Source organism: Daphnia magna, linkage group LG3, assembly GCF_020631705.1.
Source record: "Daphnia magna isolate NIES linkage group LG3, ASM2063170v1.1, whole genome shotgun sequence".
NCBI lineage: Eukaryota > Metazoa > Arthropoda > Branchiopoda > Diplostraca > Daphniidae > Daphnia > Daphnia magna.
Genome location: NC_059184.1, coordinates 5,138,049 through 5,157,943, shown reverse-complemented (window position 1 = coordinate 5,157,943; position 19,895 = coordinate 5,138,049). Strand labels below are relative to the sequence as shown.

The window sequence follows — 19,895 nt, the reverse complement described above, 5'->3', positions numbered from 1 at the left end:
TCTGAATTTTGCCACTTAAACTTGATCAGGCTGATGATGTATGAGCCGAAATATAGTATGTTCCTTCAGAAATCCATCAGTAATAGCGTTTTCTGCTGAAAACGAAACCATTCAACAGACACAGGGTACTTATCATGAATGATATTTTCACCGGAAAGCTTTTACCGTCGCAGAGCGAGGTACTGCACCTAGGGATAAATATTATATTATTAACAATGGCTTCATAAAGACTTACAAAATATTAAAAATTTTATTAGAACAAACAAAGCATAAAATTACGTGCTTTGTCTCTGAACGAAAAATAAACGTATGAATCAAGAACTTCTCAGTATAAAATTTCATTGATCTAAGTGGCAAAAGAACAATAAAGACAAGTTGGCGCTAATAAGCCGCATTAGTGGATTTCGGTGGAGGATTCGTAATGTGCTAATGTCGGGGTAAAGCGTGGTGATCGTGCACATGAAGTCCGATTCTTTTCCAGCCTTTCCCGTCAGACCCGCTATACGCACTAACGTCCGCTGAATAGATAAGGTTGCTTTGGTAGGACTGAAAAGATTTCGACAGAGGTGTAGGCGTTTTTTTACTTTTAACGTCGTTAGCGTAACCCTTCATCCACTAACGGCTTAATCAATTCACGAAATATTGTTTTTTCCGTTACCAACAACCAACGATTAAAATAAAAACATGAAAAAGTAGTTTTTTAAAATTGACGATTGAAAACTAACGCAACTAATCAAAATAAAAAATACGTATACCGTTAACGGGTTAATAAAGTTAACATTTTAGATTTTACGCATTCCGGCCGAAAAACCTCTTGGACCTGTCCGATTCATTCTACAATACATTTTTAGTTTGTTACATGAGTTAAAAGAATCCGGCTGCATTCAACAACAGGAAAAATATCATTAATTACCGCTTATACAAAAGCGCGCAAAACCTTGAACATGAATACTTAACATCAAAATAAAAGCTGTAGCGTGAAGGATCTTAGGCCTTTTTATCAAACTATTAACACAAAATAAATCTTTAAAAAAAGGGAAATATTCATTATTTACTTGATACCTAATTGCCGCATTGTTTCTGATTCCACAGCATGGCTTTCCGATGCCCATGCCCAGCTCCAGACCAGACTTGCTTATCGAGACATTAGTTTATTTTACATGATGAATAAGTTAAAATCATTTTCTGTAGAAGTAAAAACTAACAAACCTGTGGTCTGAAGTAATAAAGGCGTTTCAGAGTGTATCTTTGAGTTTTTTGTGACAGAAAGGCATCGTTGAGTTGGAATGTAATATGTATTACATGAGATATGACAACCACTAGCAGACCCGACATTCGCATGTCAAGATAGCAGACGATTCCACTTGCCGAAATTGACCGAACATGTTAAGTCTGTTTATATTGTTTTAAAAACTACGGTTGCGATTGTGGTTTAAAACATCCCTATACAAGAAATTTCATGGCTTCAAACCCAGTTATGGAACTTGAAATTTGGAAAGGTGAATGGGGGTTACCCTCAGTTGACGTACATTGCTTAGAAGTCATGGTGAGAAAAATATCGTTAGAAAAACCATTTGATCAAAGTCTACATCAGAAATATGTTATTGTGTCTTATAGACTTATGCAAAATTCTCAGGGACACCATTGAAAACTAAAATTACCAATAATCCTTTCAAAACACCTCATGGCTCTTTACCAGTTTTCCAACATGAGAATGAGTGCCTCACAAAATTTGGAGAAATATCTGCATACCTCAGAAAGAATGTAAGCATATCATGTAAGCAAGCATGCCATATTCATTGCCTTTTTATTTTTTATTTTTAAAATTTTCAAATAGAATCATACTGCAGACTTTGAACTGTCTCCAAAGCAATGTGCTGAAGCATTTGCATACTCTCATCTCATTTACGAGAAACTTGTTCCAGCACTTCAGTTTGTCTGGTGGATTGATTCAAAAAACTTTATTGAATTCACGCGCCCATTGTATGCTAAGCTTTTACCATTCCCTTTGAATTTCTACTATCCTGGCCAGTATGAAAAACATGCCAAACAGTTAGCAATGTCATTGTATCCTGAAGAGGATGATTTATCTGTAATTGAAACAGCTGTAAGTTGTCACTGCTATTGGATTTCAACAGTTTTGTTTGATTTGTTTTGTTTTTTTTGTTGTTTTAATTAACCTTTGCTCTTTTTCCTCAGGTGTATAGGCAAGCTGATGAATGTTTGTGTCTTCTAGCAACTAAGCTTGGAGAAAAAGAGTTTTTCTTTGGGCAGTCTCCATCATCATTGGATGCTGTAGTATTTGCTCATCTTGCTCCATTATTGAAAGCTCCATTGCCAAGTGCTGCACTTCAAAACCATCTTAAAGCATGTACAAATCTTACTCGTTTTGTGGGGCGTGTTTTGCAGCGATATTTCCCCAAGGAAATCAAAGGTATTCTGTAGTATGAAAGATATACGTGTGATTTCATTTTAAAGATTTCATATCTATCATAGATCAGGAACAGGCTGAACGGAAAATTACAAAGCAGGAAAGTGAATATTCAGATTCCGAATTTCCAAACAAGTTGCGGAACATAAGCATTGCTGCACTGATTTCTCTCGTGGCGATGACAGCATATGCGATGTCTACTGGCATTATACAGGTTATCTGAAATCCAAACTTGATCAGAGTCGATGAATCCCCTGCTAAATTGGTCATTGTTTACTTTTTTTTAGGTGGTGCCAGCAGACGAAGGGGAAGAAGAAGACTGATTACAGTATACCAATAGGATGGCTAGTGCCCGTACTCATTCAGCTTTTTTTAGTAGGCATATGTGATCAAGTCCAGCATAAAAAGAAGAAAAAGCCTTTCCATACCATCAGTCAAATAAATCTGTGTATTTAGTCATCAAGCCCAACAAGTAAATCAAAACATCTTCGTTCGTAAGGGAGCGATTGCCGGGTCGTAAAAAAAAAAAACTCTGGAGAAAAGTCTACAAATTGTGGGAAAAGAAAACACGGACGCAATGAATAGGATACGTACATTTGGACTTTGGTAGATCTAAGCAAGTAGAAGAGCGTTCTTGATGCGGGTTCGGCTGCGTGATTTTCTGGATTGCATTCCGATTGAGGCTCTTATGCGTAGCATACGGCAGGTATTTTAATATGACTCGTGTATCTCATACATATACCTTTTTTTAAAGAGAGGGAGGAGGGGTTCTGTTCTCTGCCACCAGCTGGGTATTGCTTCTTGTAAAGCTGAGAGGTTTATCATTTTCGAGTGTTGCCATTCGAAATCTTGAAAGTGAACTTGCATAAATTTTTTTTGTAGATGAAATATCCCGAGACAAGCGGGTTCTCTTGCCATCGGCGATAACGAAATCCGTTGATGATCAACTTTCTTCATTTCCTTTTCATGCACTTCAAATCTTATTGGGAAAATTTGTTCGTCCGTCATGCTACTAATGTTGCGTCATTTGTCTTATACAGCGCCGAAACTTTCCCAGTCAAAAGTTTCAATCAAATCCAATAGGAAATAGACTGAGTCGATTGTACAGCGAGCTTTAAACCGACGGTGAAAAATGCAGGAAGTAAATGTACAGTCGAACAGTATGTGTTCTTCTTTTTCTTTTTTGTTTTCAATTATTACGTTACAAGACATAATGAATGGGTGAAAAATAAAGAGGAAAGTCGGCCATCAAATACAAATGATGCATACTCATATCCTAGAAAATATTCGAATAAGGGCTACAAATCCTCGTCAAATTACAGAAGTGCATTAAACAGACACATTTTCTCGAACTACAGATTACGACGCAGACAGCGCACAACTACGACGTCGTCAAAGAACCTTTCTAAACGTCGTTTAGGAAATGTGAAGTACTGTATAAATTGAACTGTTTTCGTGCCTAGCTGCACGTACTGTACAACTAAGATAGGATTTTGCTCGGCAATCGGCAGATTTCGGTGGAACTCAACAATCGTAATAGAGGGAACGGACATCGGCCAAAGCCGAACTGAGACTAGAGCCTGCTGCTGGAATGGTTTCATAGATGGGCTCCGATTTCATTAAAATGTAGTCGTTACTGTGGAGACCAGTGCCGTTCTCCTTCTGACCGTCAAATTGTTCCGACGTCGATTGGCCGTCATGAACGCTATTGCTAACGTGACCCATGCCAACGTTGCCGACACCACCGTAGAAAGAACAGTTGACACTGGTCGCGTGATTCGCTCCGTATCCGCTGAGGTATTTGTCGAACTCTGATCGATCAATATCCCCGTCAATGAACTCTTCTGGCATCACAGAGGGCAGATAATGTTCGCCCATTCCCCCTTGGTTATTATTAGGTCCTGTGAAAAAAAGGACGTTTCAATTCAAGATCCAATCCGAAAAGAAAAGAAGATTCATTTTCAAAACTAAGCCTACCGTTTTCACAGCGATGATAGTCACGATTGTAATCGGAGCAGGCCTCGTTGGTGTAGCCGTTGTTGGTCATATAAGACTGTGCAGGGTTGTAGAACGACCCGCCAGCCGACTGGTTTGTTTGGTTCGAATTAAAGAATTGGCCGACGTACGGATGGCTTCCGCCGCTGTTCTCCGGTTGCTGTTGTTGAGGTTGAACTCCTCCGCCCATCACGGTCGGGCGGTAGGGGTGGGATACGCTACGCAGAAAGGCTGAAGCCGACGAGAACTTGTGAACCAGCTGGAACACTGCCCCATTTTGCTGTTGTTGTTGTGATTGCTGTTGTTGCTGGCGTTGATGTTGCTGAAGCTGATGCTGTCGCTGAAGCTCCTCAGGATGTTGCAACTCATCTTGCTCCATCGGAGACATCTCGGGAGTCGGGAGAGAGCCCAGGCAATTGGACGGATGGATAGTGTTGGATTTGGAATGACCTTTGGCATCTATCTTGGAGATAACCATGTAAGGTTCAGGGCTGCCCTGTGGGGACGAGTCCGGCGTCTGGAGTCCGCCGTTGCACAGATCGCGATGCGGCTGGAATGTGTGGCTACCGGAGGAAACGGGCTGTCGACCGTAACAGACATCATGGGGCATCTTTGCCGTTGTGCTGGATGGTCGGTCGACAACAGAATTCAGTTCCACTTCGACACTCTTCTTGCCACCCGTCGTGACTGCCGGTGTGGCCGTCGCCGTCCCGCCGCGCTTGACCTGCTTACGCCTCCTCGGTCGGTACTTGTAGTTTGGATGCTCCTGCAGGTGGATCACGCGCAGCCTCTCGGCTTCTTCCACGTACGGCCGTCTATCCTGTGGTGTCAAACCCTTCCACTTTTTACCTTTAAGAAGAAAGAAATGAGTTAATGTCGTGCGACTCTACACGTTAGAACCTCGCCATTGGATAATGTTTGCAGCACAAATGGAACATAGAAAAATAGAAATTCGTTTACGAAGACAGTCCTTCGATATGAAAAAAAAAAGGAATACAAATAATCATTAGATGATAAACCTTGGTTCAGGGCTGAAGTGACCTAACATATCATGAGAGGGTCTCCTGTTTCGGAGACGCTATTTCATGGCTATTTTAGGAATCGATGGAGAAATATTTCTATGTTTCGTTCCTAGAATGACAAAGAGTCTTTCTACTTATGTTGACCTCCTCCTTTTTTTGACGTTTGGTTTTCATCACCAGATGCCATGACCTCATCGTTTTATTTAAACAAGGAAATTACAGAAAGAAAGGCGTAAGGTGAGGCAACGTTTAACAAAAATGCGCCCCGGTTTGACATGTTAGTTTGTCGTGCAAGAGGACAATCAAACATTCGGCGTGATGAACTGAATCGTTTGACAAACTCGTTCGGTCTCTTGTTAGATTACTTGGTACTTAACTGGTGGCGTACACACAAAAGAAAAATGCCAAAAATTTCGCAAGAGTTTTGATAAGAGTCTGAATATTTTCGTGCTAGTTTTATGTCAGGAAATAAGACACCTGTTGACGAAATCAACAAGGCTCGGGGGTGGTTCTTGTCCTTTTTCTTAATGAATAAAAATAAAAAAGGAGAGAACAAGGAGAGAACAACGACAGAAAAAAATAAATAAATATAGAATAAGATTTTCTATTGTTTGTCCGCAAAGAGATTCATGATTATTTTTACGATCTTAACTCTCTCCCTCTCTGGGCTCTTTATGGTTTTTAATCAGAGGTCTCTCTTTTTCTTTTTTTTTCGCTTCGGTCTCCCTACATGTGTCGGCTGGGGGCTGCAAGATAGGCTGTGTGTGTAGAGTCGTTATCACGCAAACCGTTAATTATACACTCGTTATATTCGTGTTCCGCAGTCATAATAATCTGTGGATGGTGTACGTATGCGGACGTCTATCTGCACACATTTTACAGATGAAACTACCCCCGGCACTGGGACGTGGAATCGTTTGGATGCCTACAAGGCGTACACAGTGGGTATTTCGACGCGACTGTTTCATACTGTTGAGCAACCATCGAGCCAAACCACTATCAGGTAGTACTTCGCCCTACCCCCTCCTACCCTGCCTAGCTGCATCTCAAGTCAAGTGGCTGCTGTTGGGATCATTTACGACCGGCTTTAATGTCAAGTAGCTCTATAAGAAAAGCCTCTTATTCGGTTTTATTGCTTTTAATAGCTCTCCACGATGACTACCGAAAAAAAAATTAACGCTGGCGTTCCCGCCGCGGCGCGGGAAAATGTTTGAAATCCAGGTCGATCTTCTTTAGAATTTCTCACTTCTCCGATTTCATTCTTTTCAATTTTCTTTTTTTTTTTTTAAGTTTTCTTTTAGCCTGGCGTCATCGTTTGTTCTGTTTTCTTTTAATTTTCTTTTTTTTTTCTGTATTTTTTTACTTTTTCGAATGGAAAATTCAAAATTGAAAGGAACGAGAGAGTTTTCTCGGGACAAAGTTCCGATGTCGCGACTCACAGCAGCGGGAGTTCTGAACGCGGTCCTTTTTTTTTCAATACTATATTCTTTCCTATAGCGTTTTGTATTGTATCACCGAGTCAAGATCTCTCTGCCTCCCTCTCTCTTTCTTTCTCTTGTTTTCTCTTTTTTTTTTTTTCAGTCCTGTCTATTTTCCTAGCGCTGCGCTGTTGTTATTTGCCGTCTTTTCATGCGCTCTCAAGAGTTTCATCGTTTCTTTCATCTTGTGCCACTCTCTTTTTTGCCTTTTCTGCCTTTTGCCCCCTATTCTGTTCTCTTTGCCATTTTTCTACGGGTATTCATCGTCCTCATTTTCCTTTTTCCGTCAACTGAAAGCGATTGAAATCTTAACTGGGAATGAGGCGATGGCGACATTGACACCGGTGCCGCTTATGGACGCTCCTTCTCGTCCGCCAAATGCACGACACATCCATAACCACCAACTGGGAAGACAAGATTCGTTCAGCGACATGTTGCCATTCCTATTAGAGATCGTCAACTTGTTGCCCAACACGACGTCCGAGTCTTAAGTTAGAGCTCGCGACCCCGACCGAGGTTATCAGTTCGCACCCGTCTCGAGGCCAGCTGACACTAGAAGCATCGAGCTCTTGTGTCGTCTGCCGATGGCCGTCAACCCCCTCCTCACAAATCGCTTGTCTTCTCTTGTGTTTCATCTTGATTTTCCTTTCTCTCTTTTCTTTTTTTTTTTTTTTTCTTCTTCTTTTGTTGTTGGTGTGCTGTTGTTATTGGACGTGACGGTGTCTCCGGGAGTAGAGAGCAAAAAGAGTTCCGCGGGAGGTGCGGCGTCACGAACGACCAACTCCAATCTTTTGAATTGCGGGGAGAACGAGTCCCTTTTTTTATTTTAATGTGGAAAAATAAAAGGTACACAAAATAAAAATAAAAAAAAACAAAAAAACAACGGACTTATTTTTTTCCCCCTCAATTTGTTTGTTGTTTCACAAGTTTTCTCTTCTATTTGTCAGCTCTTTTAAATTTGACAAGCTTTTAAACTGTCAAAAGAGAGAAAGCGAGATCCGAGCTGAAAAGCGTCACCACCGAACTGTGACTATTAACTCGTCCATTCAACCAACGAGACGAGAATGACATTTCTGCCTTCTTTTATATCCCAGGTCTGCTGCTCCGCCATATCTTAATAAAGTGTAACGAGGTATCTTAATCAATGGGCGGCAGTTGTACAAGAACCTGATGGCAAACCTGCCGCAAACCTGTCTTTAAAAGCTAATGAAAAATGGAGACAAATGGAACTGAATGTCACAAAAAAGCAAGTCGGCGTATCCGAATTTGAAATCAGAAGTTGTTCGAATCGCTGATTGGTTGCATTTTTTTTAAATTTTATTTACAACACAATGTGTAGAAAGAAAATGGCCAGATTTTGATCGAATCCCGGAACCCATCAGCAACGATGAGAATTCTATAGGTGAGCCGTGCGGCGAGAAAGAGCAAACAAATAATCGCTCATCACTTCATCAGTATTCCAGCAGCTATAAATTTCACACGCCGTCCCCTTCCCGAGCTTTCCTCACTGAATACACATTTTTCTCGCCTTTTGCCGGCTTGCACGTTCTTTTCCTTTATCCATCGTCTCCATTTCTTTCTTCTTTTCTTTTTGGGTTGATTCGTTGACGTCTTCTTCTCGAATCTTTTTTCGTTTACCATCAAGTTGGTGATGGTAGTGGGAGGAGGTAAGTTGCGCGCTGTGTTTTGTCATCGACCATTTTGATCGATTATCATTTGATTGATCGTTTCGACACGACTGGATCGCTTTTCCCCCACTTCTTCTCTCTCTTCAATTCATGTCTGATTTTCTTTACACTTGAATCTGCCTCTATTTTCCATATCTTGTTGTGGCTTTTTAACAAGTGCTGCGCTCCTTTCATTTGATTTCCGGTATGTCTTCCGTACGTCTATTTTTTTGGTTATACAGTCGATGTGACTTGCTGACCGTTTGTTTATGTCTTTGCCTTCCTCTCTGTCTTTCTCTTCGACACCATCCGTCGGAGTCAGACGGACGGGAAAAACAACCAAAAAAATGAAGAGTCGAAAGCAGCCAGAGACAGCGACGGAGGGAGAAAAAAAAAGAAAGAAAGAGAGAGAGAGAACAACCACAGAGTATATAGAAACCGGTAGAAACCTGCCATTCCGGTTCGACAAGAATGCTGCGCTTTATCCCGAAATTCCCAGAAAGCGAATGGTGAAGACGGCAACCGCCGCAACTCACAGACAACGCAAGCACGCATACAAAAAGGTGCTCTTATACGTTTTGATTAATTGATCTCATCAAAGAGGCGAAAAGAAATCGCAATAATCGTGTAACAGGAAAAGAGAAAGAAGACCGCACAGCGGCACATGAGGTTAAGTGGTATTCACGCCAGCGTGAGCAGCCCCTTCATCTAAATGGCACAAAAGCGCCAAGCAACGTCGTTTCGATTCTTCCAATGACGTTTGTCCCTTTTGACGATCCAACAAAGAAGCTGACAGTGGGGATGATGTTTGATGTGAGCGCGTCTATCTCACTCTTTTCTTAAAGAAATAAAAAAATTTGTGTTTTTTTAAATATATTTTACTATTATTCTTTTCTTTTCTTTTTTATTTTTTTAAAAATCCTTTTTGACGAGTTGCGTTACTCCCGGCCGCAACTCCGGTGCTGTTCGTCATTGGGAAATAACCATCAGGTTAGATATATAGGCCAGAGTTACGATCGTTTAGCCAGCAGGGGATCCCGGAAAAGAACGGGAAAGAACACATCTAAATAGCGAACGAAGTCTTTCATAAAAAAAAGCCCGTTGGCTTCGAGTCAGAGGAGGGAAAAAGGGAGGCCACACGCATCAACCTCACACGCATTTTTCTTTCTTTTTTCAAACCGACCGAAGTCAATAAGAGGGAAGAAGAAAAAAAAAAGAAGAGGAAAAATGTTTTGTTGAGTGTCGGAGAGCCGGCTCCATCACGCGCATTACTTTAAACCACACCAGCACGTCTATATCGGCGTCCCAATCTGGTTTGGGTTATGGTTACGGCCACGGCTTCGAGATTGCAATCAGCCGGGGTATCGCATCAATACTCGTGTCCTTATAACTAATACTTGGGTCCAGGCAAACTTTTCTCACTTCTCCTTTTCTTTTTTATTTCTTTCCTGTTTGTTAAAAATATTTGTCTTTTTTTCTTTTTTTTCTTATTTTATTTTATTTTATTTGGCTCGTTCTTGCATTTCGAGGTTATCTCTACTTCATCTTCTTCTTTCGTTTTCTGCTTGACTTTTTCAATGTTCCTCCGGCACGAAAACGTATGGACTCAAAGAGACAAATGAAGAAGAATGGACGAAACAAGAAAAAAGAAATGCAACAGGCGATGCGCACGCAGATTGGGACCGATCCGATCCGTCAATTTCCGAAACGGCTATCCAATTTGGCAGGTACACACTTTGAAATCTGCTTAGAAAATTATGCGAGAGAACCAACCAAAACCCGATGCCAGCCCATCACCAACGTGTTTGTATACTGTAGACTATTTGTTAAAGGTGGAGAAGACCACTGCGATGTGGCCGTCGGCAAATTGCCCGAAAACTCGCTTGAAATGACACACCGCGTGAAAAGAAAAACCCCGTGTTACGAAACCCCCCCACCCAAAAAAAAAGGAAGATAAATAAATTTAAATGCCACAAAAATTACAAGAAAAAGATAAATAAATAAGAAGGGAAAAAAAGTAGCCCTAGTGGGGTGTTGTGGTCTACTCTGTAATCACGAAAAACTTGACCGCAAATGAGGCTCCAATTTGTCCCCTTTACCGTGCGGGCTCCCTCACGAAACCCGCCCAAGCTTTAATTTTTCCCCCCGGTATAGCAATCAACCAGTAGACCGATCTCATACAGAGTCGTCAGTCACACACACACACACAGCACTGGACTTATGCAACTCGGTAATTCGGCATGACAAGAGTGCGTGTGTTGCGTGTTTCACAATGCTCCATAAGAAAACCAACAAGAACAGCAGCAAAATGAATTAGAATTACTCGTCTATAATGAAATGGAAATCAGGTCTTTTTCTACCCTTTCACCTTTCACATAAGCGCATCTTATTTTATTATCATTATTATTATTTATTTTGTTTTTTTTTCCATCTGAACGTATATACGCGCCGCTGTGACGCGGAATTATCCCGCCTCTTGTATAATGAAACCTATACACTCCACATGGCCGGCGAAAGAACTAAATGAAAAAAGGAATGCTGCCGCTATTTCTTGTGTCTAATTATTTCGAAAAAAATTAGTTGTACATAGGTGTCGTAGATGTCCAGTTGTAGAGGTAGAGGTGTTGTCTCTGGTAGTTCTTTGTTTCTCGGGAGAATCCGTGCTCTAATCACGTCTGCGCTCAGCCTCGTTCCCGTTCTAATTCTCTCCTAATGATCCGTGTTATATAGATACTTGTGTGTTGTTTTTATACGCGTGTAAAACAAAACAAAAAAAAACAAAAAAACTTTAAAGCCTCTCCTTTTCTAATTACTTTTGCATTTTGTTAACGATCGCCAGCCTTGCAATTACATTCAATTAGCAATTGCCCACCGTCATTGTAACGAACTAAGCTGCGAGCCTTGTTAAGAAAAATGGCGTTTCTACGTATGTGCTGCGTCCTGCGTGTGTGCACTGGTTCTGAGTGGCAGAAAGGGCGCAGAGAACTGTTGTGGATGCGCAAGTTTTGCGTGACGACGCCTTGATCGGGATTGATGAAATTTCATCTGCTGGATGTGCGACGAGTGTACGATTTATCTTCGGTGTCTGTTAATAAATGTATATCTAATCTATTCACAAGATATTCGTCGCGTTGAATATTCCAACGATTCCTGCGGGAAAGTAGAGAGCGTTCTGCGTAAATAATATCTGAAATAGAGAAAGATAGCAAGAGAAATGTGCGCGTGTGTGTGTGGACTGTGTTCGGCGGCTTCGTGCGCTCTCATTAAGCAAGCGGAGCGATCGGCAGACAAGCAGGCCAATGGTATGCGCCTAGATCAGTGCGTTTCAATCAACCGTATAAAAATGCCGACCCATGGCCATCCTCATTTATGTATCACCCGACTTCGCGCTCTCTTTTTTCTTATTCGTTTTGATAACGTTTTGTTTCTTTTTTTAAACGCTTTAGATGCGATGTTCTTGCGGCCACTGACGCACGAAAAGCCTCGAGCCGAAACCTTTAATCGTTGCAGGACGTAACACATTTTTTTCCTGTTTGATTTTGGATATTTCTGTTCGAGCCATTCAATTAACCTGCAAGTTAATAAATCCTGTACGGCTTGACACAAGTCCGTCCGGTTTTTTTATTTTTTTTAAACAGCGCTTAGTTCGTGTAGGGATAGCGCCTGTTGTATATCTTAACCGTAAATCATAAACCAATGCGTAGATGAAAAGCCTTACAACACAGAACATGACGGCATCGGCAATATGACAATAAGTTACGTCATCATCGTCTCTTACAGGATAGAATTTGATAACGAAGCGAGAGCATTAATAGGGATCGAATTCGAACTGATATGGGAGAGAAAAGTAGGACACTGCATCGTTATGTCTATTTATACGTCTAAATATATACACCCCGTTTGATATTCCAGTTTCAATGCGGCCTTTCGCTTCGCTTCGAATAGAGAACAAAGTCTATTTCAACATTTATTATTATTTAGTTTTTTTGGTTTTTTCCTGCATCGAAACTTTGGTGTAACGAGCGTGATTTGATTCCAGGCGGCGGCAAGCGAGTTAATGCATCGCTATACCATCGTTTGGACTGTAAGACCACACGTGTGTGGAACAATACAATACTAGCAGAAACGAATAAGCGCATGAACGATGTAAAAGTACGAACGTATAGGTCATTCCTTCCTTCAAGATGTAAACACGCGTGATTTCAATTTGTTAAAAAAGGATCATAACAATTACAAAACGAGGGAAATGAAACAATCTCAGACTGCCTTGGTGGCCAAATATAGACGAACCAAAACAGATCCCTTCAAGGACGGCATGAGGCTGTACGGTTTGTGTATGTAAAGATCGTGTGCGCGTCGGCATTGCAATTGAGTTAGTCCCGCATGGAGCCGTCCAAGTCGCCGTGTAGACGGGTGTTAATTATTTCGAGGCGTCTGAAAACATTTGTTTTGAATCTTAGTTTTACCTTCTCGTCTCTTTCTTCTTGGCATTATTTCGTTGTTTTTTCGACGTGTTTATTACCTTATAGATGCGAGTTCACTCCCTGAAATAGTTTTGGCCTTCTCGTTCACCTCGGTACATCTAGCCTATACTTGATTGTACGCGTGTTACATACACGAACAAGCTTGTCTCGTTACAAGGGGAGGGACGCTTTAGTTTACGGCCTAGCAATCCGATCCAGATCCGCTCATTCAATTAACAAAACGGAGAAGGCGAAGCAAGTACAGCATCGAATCGAATGATGAAGGCAAAAGCGAAGAACATGAAGAAGCGCCGACGCCTAACGGCATCCGACTGCTGCCAACCTTCACTTCAAACAAATAGCTGACTGAGTATATTTATTTTCTGCTTTCGCCAACCCGACACATTTTCGAACGGATATGCACCGTCGTCATCACGGCCTCTTCTTAAGAACTACGCAAATTTCTTTACCCCATTTTGTTTTTTTGTGGTGTGTGGAGATCCTGCCTAGAAAAGAATGAAGAAAAAGAGAGAGAAGACAGAAAAAAAAGGTAGAAGGCATAGGGATGATTAGTGTTGTGAATTTTCACACCGGTTGCCAACCCGACGAAGTCCCTCTCTCTTCGTCTTCTCCATGTGTTTCCTAAATGGTCGCCCTCGATGGCAACGGGTAATGATCGACGATGGGAACCAGGTCAGTCGCTGGGGAAGAAAAACACACCACCATCTACCTATCGTCAGTCCTGTAGATAGTACAGTACATCCACCTCTTCCGTTCCTTTTTTTCTTTCTGTTTCTTTCAGGTTCTTTTTCTGTCTCTTGAAGAGGTCACACAGGTCAAAAAAAAAAAAAAAAGGCGTCCCAGCTCGGAGCTTCTACTCTCCAACTAATCTCTCTCTGGTTGTCTGATTTTTCTTCTACCTTGTAAAGAGAGTCTTTGTCATCACCTTATTTTTTCTCTGTGTTTTTATTTCTTTATTTCTTTATTTTTTACGGTAGTGTACGACGACGTCGACCGACGGAAATTATAGCAGAATTTTCTCTTCCAGTAACAATTTGTATATGTAAAAAAAAAAAAACCTTTTGACGTCAGCTCGTACATACCGTTGAGTATAGCTCGACGTCTTGATGTGCGCTCGTTTCATTATAGGCCAACGACAAGGACAGACGTATAAGACAACTGCTATATAAGGTGAACGAGAGGGTTTTTGTCTGTTTTTTTTTTTTTTTAATTCTCAAATCGTCACAACTGCTAGTTGCGAAAGGGCTGTGTGTGAAAAGACCCAAATTGAACGATACGCTGAGAAAGGAAAAGAGGTGAAATAAGTGAGTTCCAAAGAGCCAGGTGCCTTAGTTATGCTAGTATACATATCACACGAGATTTCAACGTTTGGGCGGATTCGAGAAAGAGATGGATATTAGCGGCTATTCTTTATCATTTTGAATTCATATTTTAAAAAAAAATCATTTCTTTCAGACTTCACGGCTTGTCTCTCGATGCCGCATCAGTGCTTGAATACGATTCTTTCTCATTTTTATCAAATTTTTATGATTCGAGATTTTTCTTTCAAGAAAAAATAACAAATGGAACCCCTCCCACTCCCCCGGATGAATTAATGGAGAATAGAGGGCACCCAGCAGGTGGGCCCCGTCGAGTTGTGTGTCTCGGGGGCGAAAGGAAAATACGTGGCCTCTCCGCCTAGACATTCAAATTGCCCGGCGCATTTACGCACTTTACCAACTTAGTATATATTTCTATACACAGACACACACAAATATTCACCGGGGCCATTACCAGAAACAGTCAATAAGAGCGCGATTGATCTCTTAAGAGGCGCTGTAAAGACTTAAGAGCAAGTCAATTGAAAATGAGCGACGATGTTTTCCGATAGTTGCGCAAATTTGGGGTCTTTTTTTTAATGTCTTGTCACTGGCCCCGAAAGAAAAAAAACCAAAAAAAAAACGGGAAGATTAAAAAGAAAAAGAAAAAGGCATAAGAGCGTCCCGTTCAGTTTATTTATTATTATATTTTTGCTTCCCACGTTTTCTATATCGACGCAGATGTAGCGCGACGACAGACTGGGAATTGTCACCTGACTAGCGCCCCTTTACGGAATAACAGGTGCCGTTGAGTATACACACCACACACTGATGTGGTACACAGCTATAGACGGTACGATGGTAGCACACGCAGTAATAGTTACTATCAAGTTGCCTATCGTTTCTGCTAACTCCTCTACAAGCCCTGTGTTGTCCGCTTGTTGGGCAGCCAATCGTTAAAATATAAATGTACAGTATATATAAAAAAAAGGCTCATAAACACAGTTAACGAGAGGACCACCCTATATAACTGTTCCAGATTGACCAAGTCGGCGTGACTGCACGATTTCACAACAAGGGCAACGAGGGAAGCTCGGTAGGTATATATAGGCAGCATAAGTAAGAAGAAAAAGAAAAAAAACGTTCAGGCCAAACATTAAATGGCATCCGAATTAGGCCATGAGAAAGGTGTGCTCTCTCCTAGTCTTCGTTACATTTACTCCCGTCGAAATCAACGGAAAGAAACAACGTGAACATGCAGCGCACTGCAAGCGCGGCGTTTCGCATATGCAACGAAAGGCGCTCAATCGGTGGACGAATTAGCAGAGAAACACTCTGGTTGCTAATGTTTCTATTTTCTTCTTCGAACCCTTTGCCTTCTACCTCTAGGCTCTCTGCCATTTGTCTGTTTTGGTACGTTGGGTGCAATATGGAACTGAGCTAATCGTTTAGCTCACCCCTCCAACCAATTACGATGCCACCCGATGATGTAACGCACACGCAGTTGTGTGTACAAAAGCGTACGCAAATGGATTTGTTTACCAGGTGAGCACGACTTTTTCTCGGGCTGGTATGTCGTCATCGCATCCAACAACTGGCGCCGCCCGATTAGTTCAGTTTGACAACAGCATTTTGAATTTTCTGCTCTTTTTTGTCTGTAGACGAGGCAACCTCGTTAGGGCAAGAGCTATATAAGAGAAACGTTTCATATTAAGGCAGCGTGTGGCCTGTTTAAAGATCAAGTGAATAAAATGATTTACATTTATTCTTGAACAAAAAAAAAATGGTGGCATTTTAAAATTCTTTTCCAGCCACCATTAGAAACCGGCTGTCCTGCCAAATACGGGATAATTACGGACTAGGTAGCCGGGCATAGACCCCCCTCTGTGACAGGACTGCATTATCCCCATCTTCAGCTCTATCTATATCCTTCATCTATTTTGTTTCAGTTTTTTTTTCTATTTAATTCTGCGATGTCGCAAAAAAAAAATCAAAAGGCATAACGAAAATATTCGATTTATCTTAGAGTTATCTTTTTCATTTCACTTTGTAAAATTCGGACGATTTTTATACGGGCAGTTGGAACGGACAAGCCCACATCGATGGACTGGGGGGTATGCGACGAGCCATCATTGGAAATTGACCGCGATTACAACTTTTACACACACACACACACACAGAGAGAGAGAGAGAGAGTACGGCAAATGTGTAAAATACCTTGCCGATATAACAAGCGCGTTTCGACGTTGCGGTGCGCTAATCTCCGAGTAATTCAAGGAGAGAAATAGGGAGAAAGGAATGCGGTCATCGGAAGTATCTAACGATCGTGCCAAATGCTTCGGACAACGGCAGACAAACATAATAACAAGGCGGGACTCTCTCACACACACACAAAAAGGGGGATAAACAATTTTGCGATTTCCAAAATCAAAATATTAAAAAAACAAAATATAATAATTTCAACTTACCAAGCATTTTGCTGAGGTCGGCGTTGTGCAGATCGGGATTCTCGTCGGCCAGTCGCTTGCGTTCGACTTTCGCCCAGACCATGAAGGCGTTCATGGGCCTACGAACGCGCTGCTCACGGGCTTTCTTCTCGTTAGCCGCCGCTTGTTTGCTGCTGATATTGCCACTGCCACCTTTGACGGCCGTCACGTTGGGCATCATCAGTCCGGCTGTTTGATTCCAGCACATCTGATCCTGGCCCATCATCTGGTGGTGCTGGCCAAGATAACCGGCCGGCCCTTGCTGGTGGTGATGAAGCTGAAGCTGTTGAGGGTTCGGATGATGTTGCGGCTGTTGGACGTGATTCCGCCCTCCCATCGCGTAACCGTTGAAATGCGATTGTTGTTGCTGTTGTTGGTTGACTGGCCGGTTGTTGTAATAGACGGCCAATCTTGACTGGCCGAGATAATTGCCACCTGACATGGCTGCCGAAGACGAAGGCGACGGTGGTAAAGGCGGCGAATTGAATTCGAATCCGGTTTGCATGCTGTTGTTATTGAGACTAGCCGAATGATGTTGTTGGATGTTGTTGTAATGGGCAATGCTAGCCGCCCCGAATTCTTCCATCTTCGTTTTTTTTTTTCGGAAAGATTTTGAAGATTTTTCAAAAGAACACGAGAAGGTGGGAAAATAAGAAATAGAAACAAGTTGGTTTCAGTTTCAATTAATGCGATCAAACAATCAAACAAACCAAAAAAAAACAAAACAGAACAGGAAAAACGATCGTGAAAGTAAGAGGAAACGCAAAAATCCGATGACAAATCGACGTACCTTCAGTCGATATCTGATCGTCACGGTTAGTTAACTGTCGAAACTGGTTTGAACGGTTCGATTGCACCTTTTGTTACCTAACGAGTCCGGCACATGATATGTATACTATTTCTTGTTTTTTTCAAAAATCTGTTTTGGTTTTGTTTTTTTTTTTTTTTCTTTTCTTTCTCTCTTCAGTTATGGATATCGTTTTCACTAAGAGTATTTCAAAATCCCAAGTGGTAACCATTAACTGGATTTTTCGATTTTCCTTTTTTCGTTTGGTTTTTTCCTTTTCAAACAAATAACAGAAAACACTTGCGAATCGTGCAGTACGAGATGTTAAGTCCGCAACTGAAGAAAAAGTGTAGAATTGCCTCTGTTTTGATTTTCAAAACAACAACAACATTAAATTTTAAAAAAAAGATAAATCACGAAACAGTTTTTGTTTTTATTTTTTTCGATTTTTGAATGGCGGGAGAACCTGACGAACGGACGTGACTAAAACAAAAAAACGACAAGGAGCTGGGTGCGCGACGTGTTGCAGCACAGCCAAGAGCTAAAGGACGACTGACCAACAAGTGGTTGCACCTCCCAGGGTCCCAGCTCTTGGCTGATTTGAAAACGTGCGGGCGGGTGGGCTCATGGCCTCTGGCGTCACGCTATAGGCCACAACCCTCTATTCGTTAAGCGAGTACAGCTTTCGGTATACCGTGCACAAGCTGCCACCCGCACGCAGTGCCGTCAAAAAAAAAAAAAAAGAAAGAAAAAAAACTCGGCCGTACGAGGACTTCAACTTTGTTTTCCTCTTGCCGTTCGGCAATAGAAGAGGCACCGCTACTTGTTCGTTTCATATATAAATACACACAATACGTTGAGCCACTTATTGCAACCATTTCCAAAACTGACCGTTTTCGTCCGATCGCTATAGGAATTTTCATTCACATTTTTTTTTTGTTTTGGGGTGGTGGGGGGAGGGGAGGGGTTGGGGCTTTTGGGTTATTTTATAGGGAAATGGGACAATTGACTTGGGACACAAGAAAAAGAAAAGCCTGGCGTGATATCCAAACTTCCGAAGAGTTCAATTTGGTGTTATGCGATTTGCCTAAATAAATATGCAAATGATCGCATTTCTATGTTAAACTGGTATCAAGGTGTGGATTTTTCCTAAAATGACGTTGAGCCTATTGTTTTTTAAACACTTCCCTTCTTTTTTTTGGTTTTTTTTCTTTTAAGTACACACATGCTTGTGTAAAAGGCCATGAATATCCATTGGATCGCACGGATTACTGGGTATACTGAGCGGATCAATTTCATTACCAATCAATGCGCAATAGTGAATTGTCTCAATTTTGTATTTTCATATATATATATAAATATATATGTATTCTACAAAAGAACAGAGTTTTGCCGAAGAGACATTCAACATCACGTCGTTGCATCTCTACTGGACTGCCCCACGTCGCAGCGTATAGACGGAAACCGTATATGCATTAAATATATGCAGCAGATAAAAATTACCAACGGCCGCCCCCTTTTTTTCAAAACAAATTACACAAAACAATTGTATTGTACCGAAACTACTTCGTTTTGTTTGTTTGTTTTTTGTTTTTTTCCTGATAGTTTGCCTATTTGATGCACGGGGACATACGGTACGCGTCCGCAATCCTTCCTGATGCCCTCGAGGCCAAAGAGAAAATAATAATTGTAGGTCTAATAGTTACTGAAAAATATATATTCCTGCTGTTGAAATTAGTTGCTTGTATTATCCAATCAAAACCTCGAAAAAAGAGAAAAAAATGGAGACAAACGGCAGCTCCGGTAACGCGGTGGAACATTTTCCGCGGGCAAACGAAGAAAATGCGCATAAAGAAAAAACATGTGAAATGCGAATAAAATGACCGGATTTTTCATTTCGATCCATCATTTTGGTTTTTTAAGCAAAAAAAAAAAAACAACTTTGGTGACGTTAGTGCCTCAAAATGGACTCGAATGAAAATGTTAAGTCGTTTTTTTGTTGTTGTTTTGTTTTTACATCGTGACATTCGTGAAAGTTCATTCCGAATAGAAATTTGAACGGATACGTTCAACATGTTGTACAGCACGTGTATAACCAGTTGATTTGTATTATTTATTCTCTCTACATTTTGAAAAAAAAGGAATGAAGAAAAACGTATAGTAGGTTCTTGGCCTTTCGGAGAACCAGTGACAAATTAGCAATCCATTACACATGGGGTTCCCGTTTTAATTTTAGATATTCACCCT

At 41.3% G+C, this 19,895-nt stretch overlaps 2 protein-coding genes across 3 annotated transcripts; one reads left to right on the top strand and one right to left on the bottom strand.

Annotated features, from left to right (window-relative positions):
- Nucleotides 1–1,326: 1,326 nt before the first annotated feature.
- LOC116919868 (metaxin-1) lies at nt 1,327–2,891 on the top strand. Its single transcript, XM_045170751.1, has 6 exons — nt 1,327–1,546; nt 1,618–1,764; nt 1,838–2,107; nt 2,200–2,434; nt 2,497–2,645; nt 2,719–2,891. Exons 1-6 carry the CDS (start codon nt 1,460–1,462, stop codon nt 2,752–2,754), a joined length of 924 nt encoding a protein of 307 aa, XP_045026686.1. The 5' UTR covers nt 1,327–1,459; the 3' UTR covers nt 2,755–2,891.
- On the bottom strand, nt 2,862–18,206 carry LOC116919867 (putative transcription factor SOX-15). 2 transcript variants are annotated; one of them, XM_045170749.1, is made up of 4 exons: nt 17,652–18,206; nt 16,844–17,447; nt 4,409–5,275; nt 2,862–4,332 (listed from the first exon to the last, which is right to left on the bottom strand). In XM_045170749.1, exons 2-4 carry the CDS (start codon nt 17,445–17,447, stop codon nt 3,956–3,958), a joined length of 1,848 nt encoding a protein of 615 aa, XP_045026684.1. In that variant the 5' UTR covers nt 17,652–18,206; the 3' UTR covers nt 2,862–3,955. The 2 variants fall into 2 exon arrangements, with proteins under 2 accessions (XP_045026684.1, XP_045026685.1); XM_045170750.1 differs by having other exon boundaries at nt 16,844–18,206.
- Nucleotides 18,207–19,895: the final 1,689 nt, after the last annotated feature.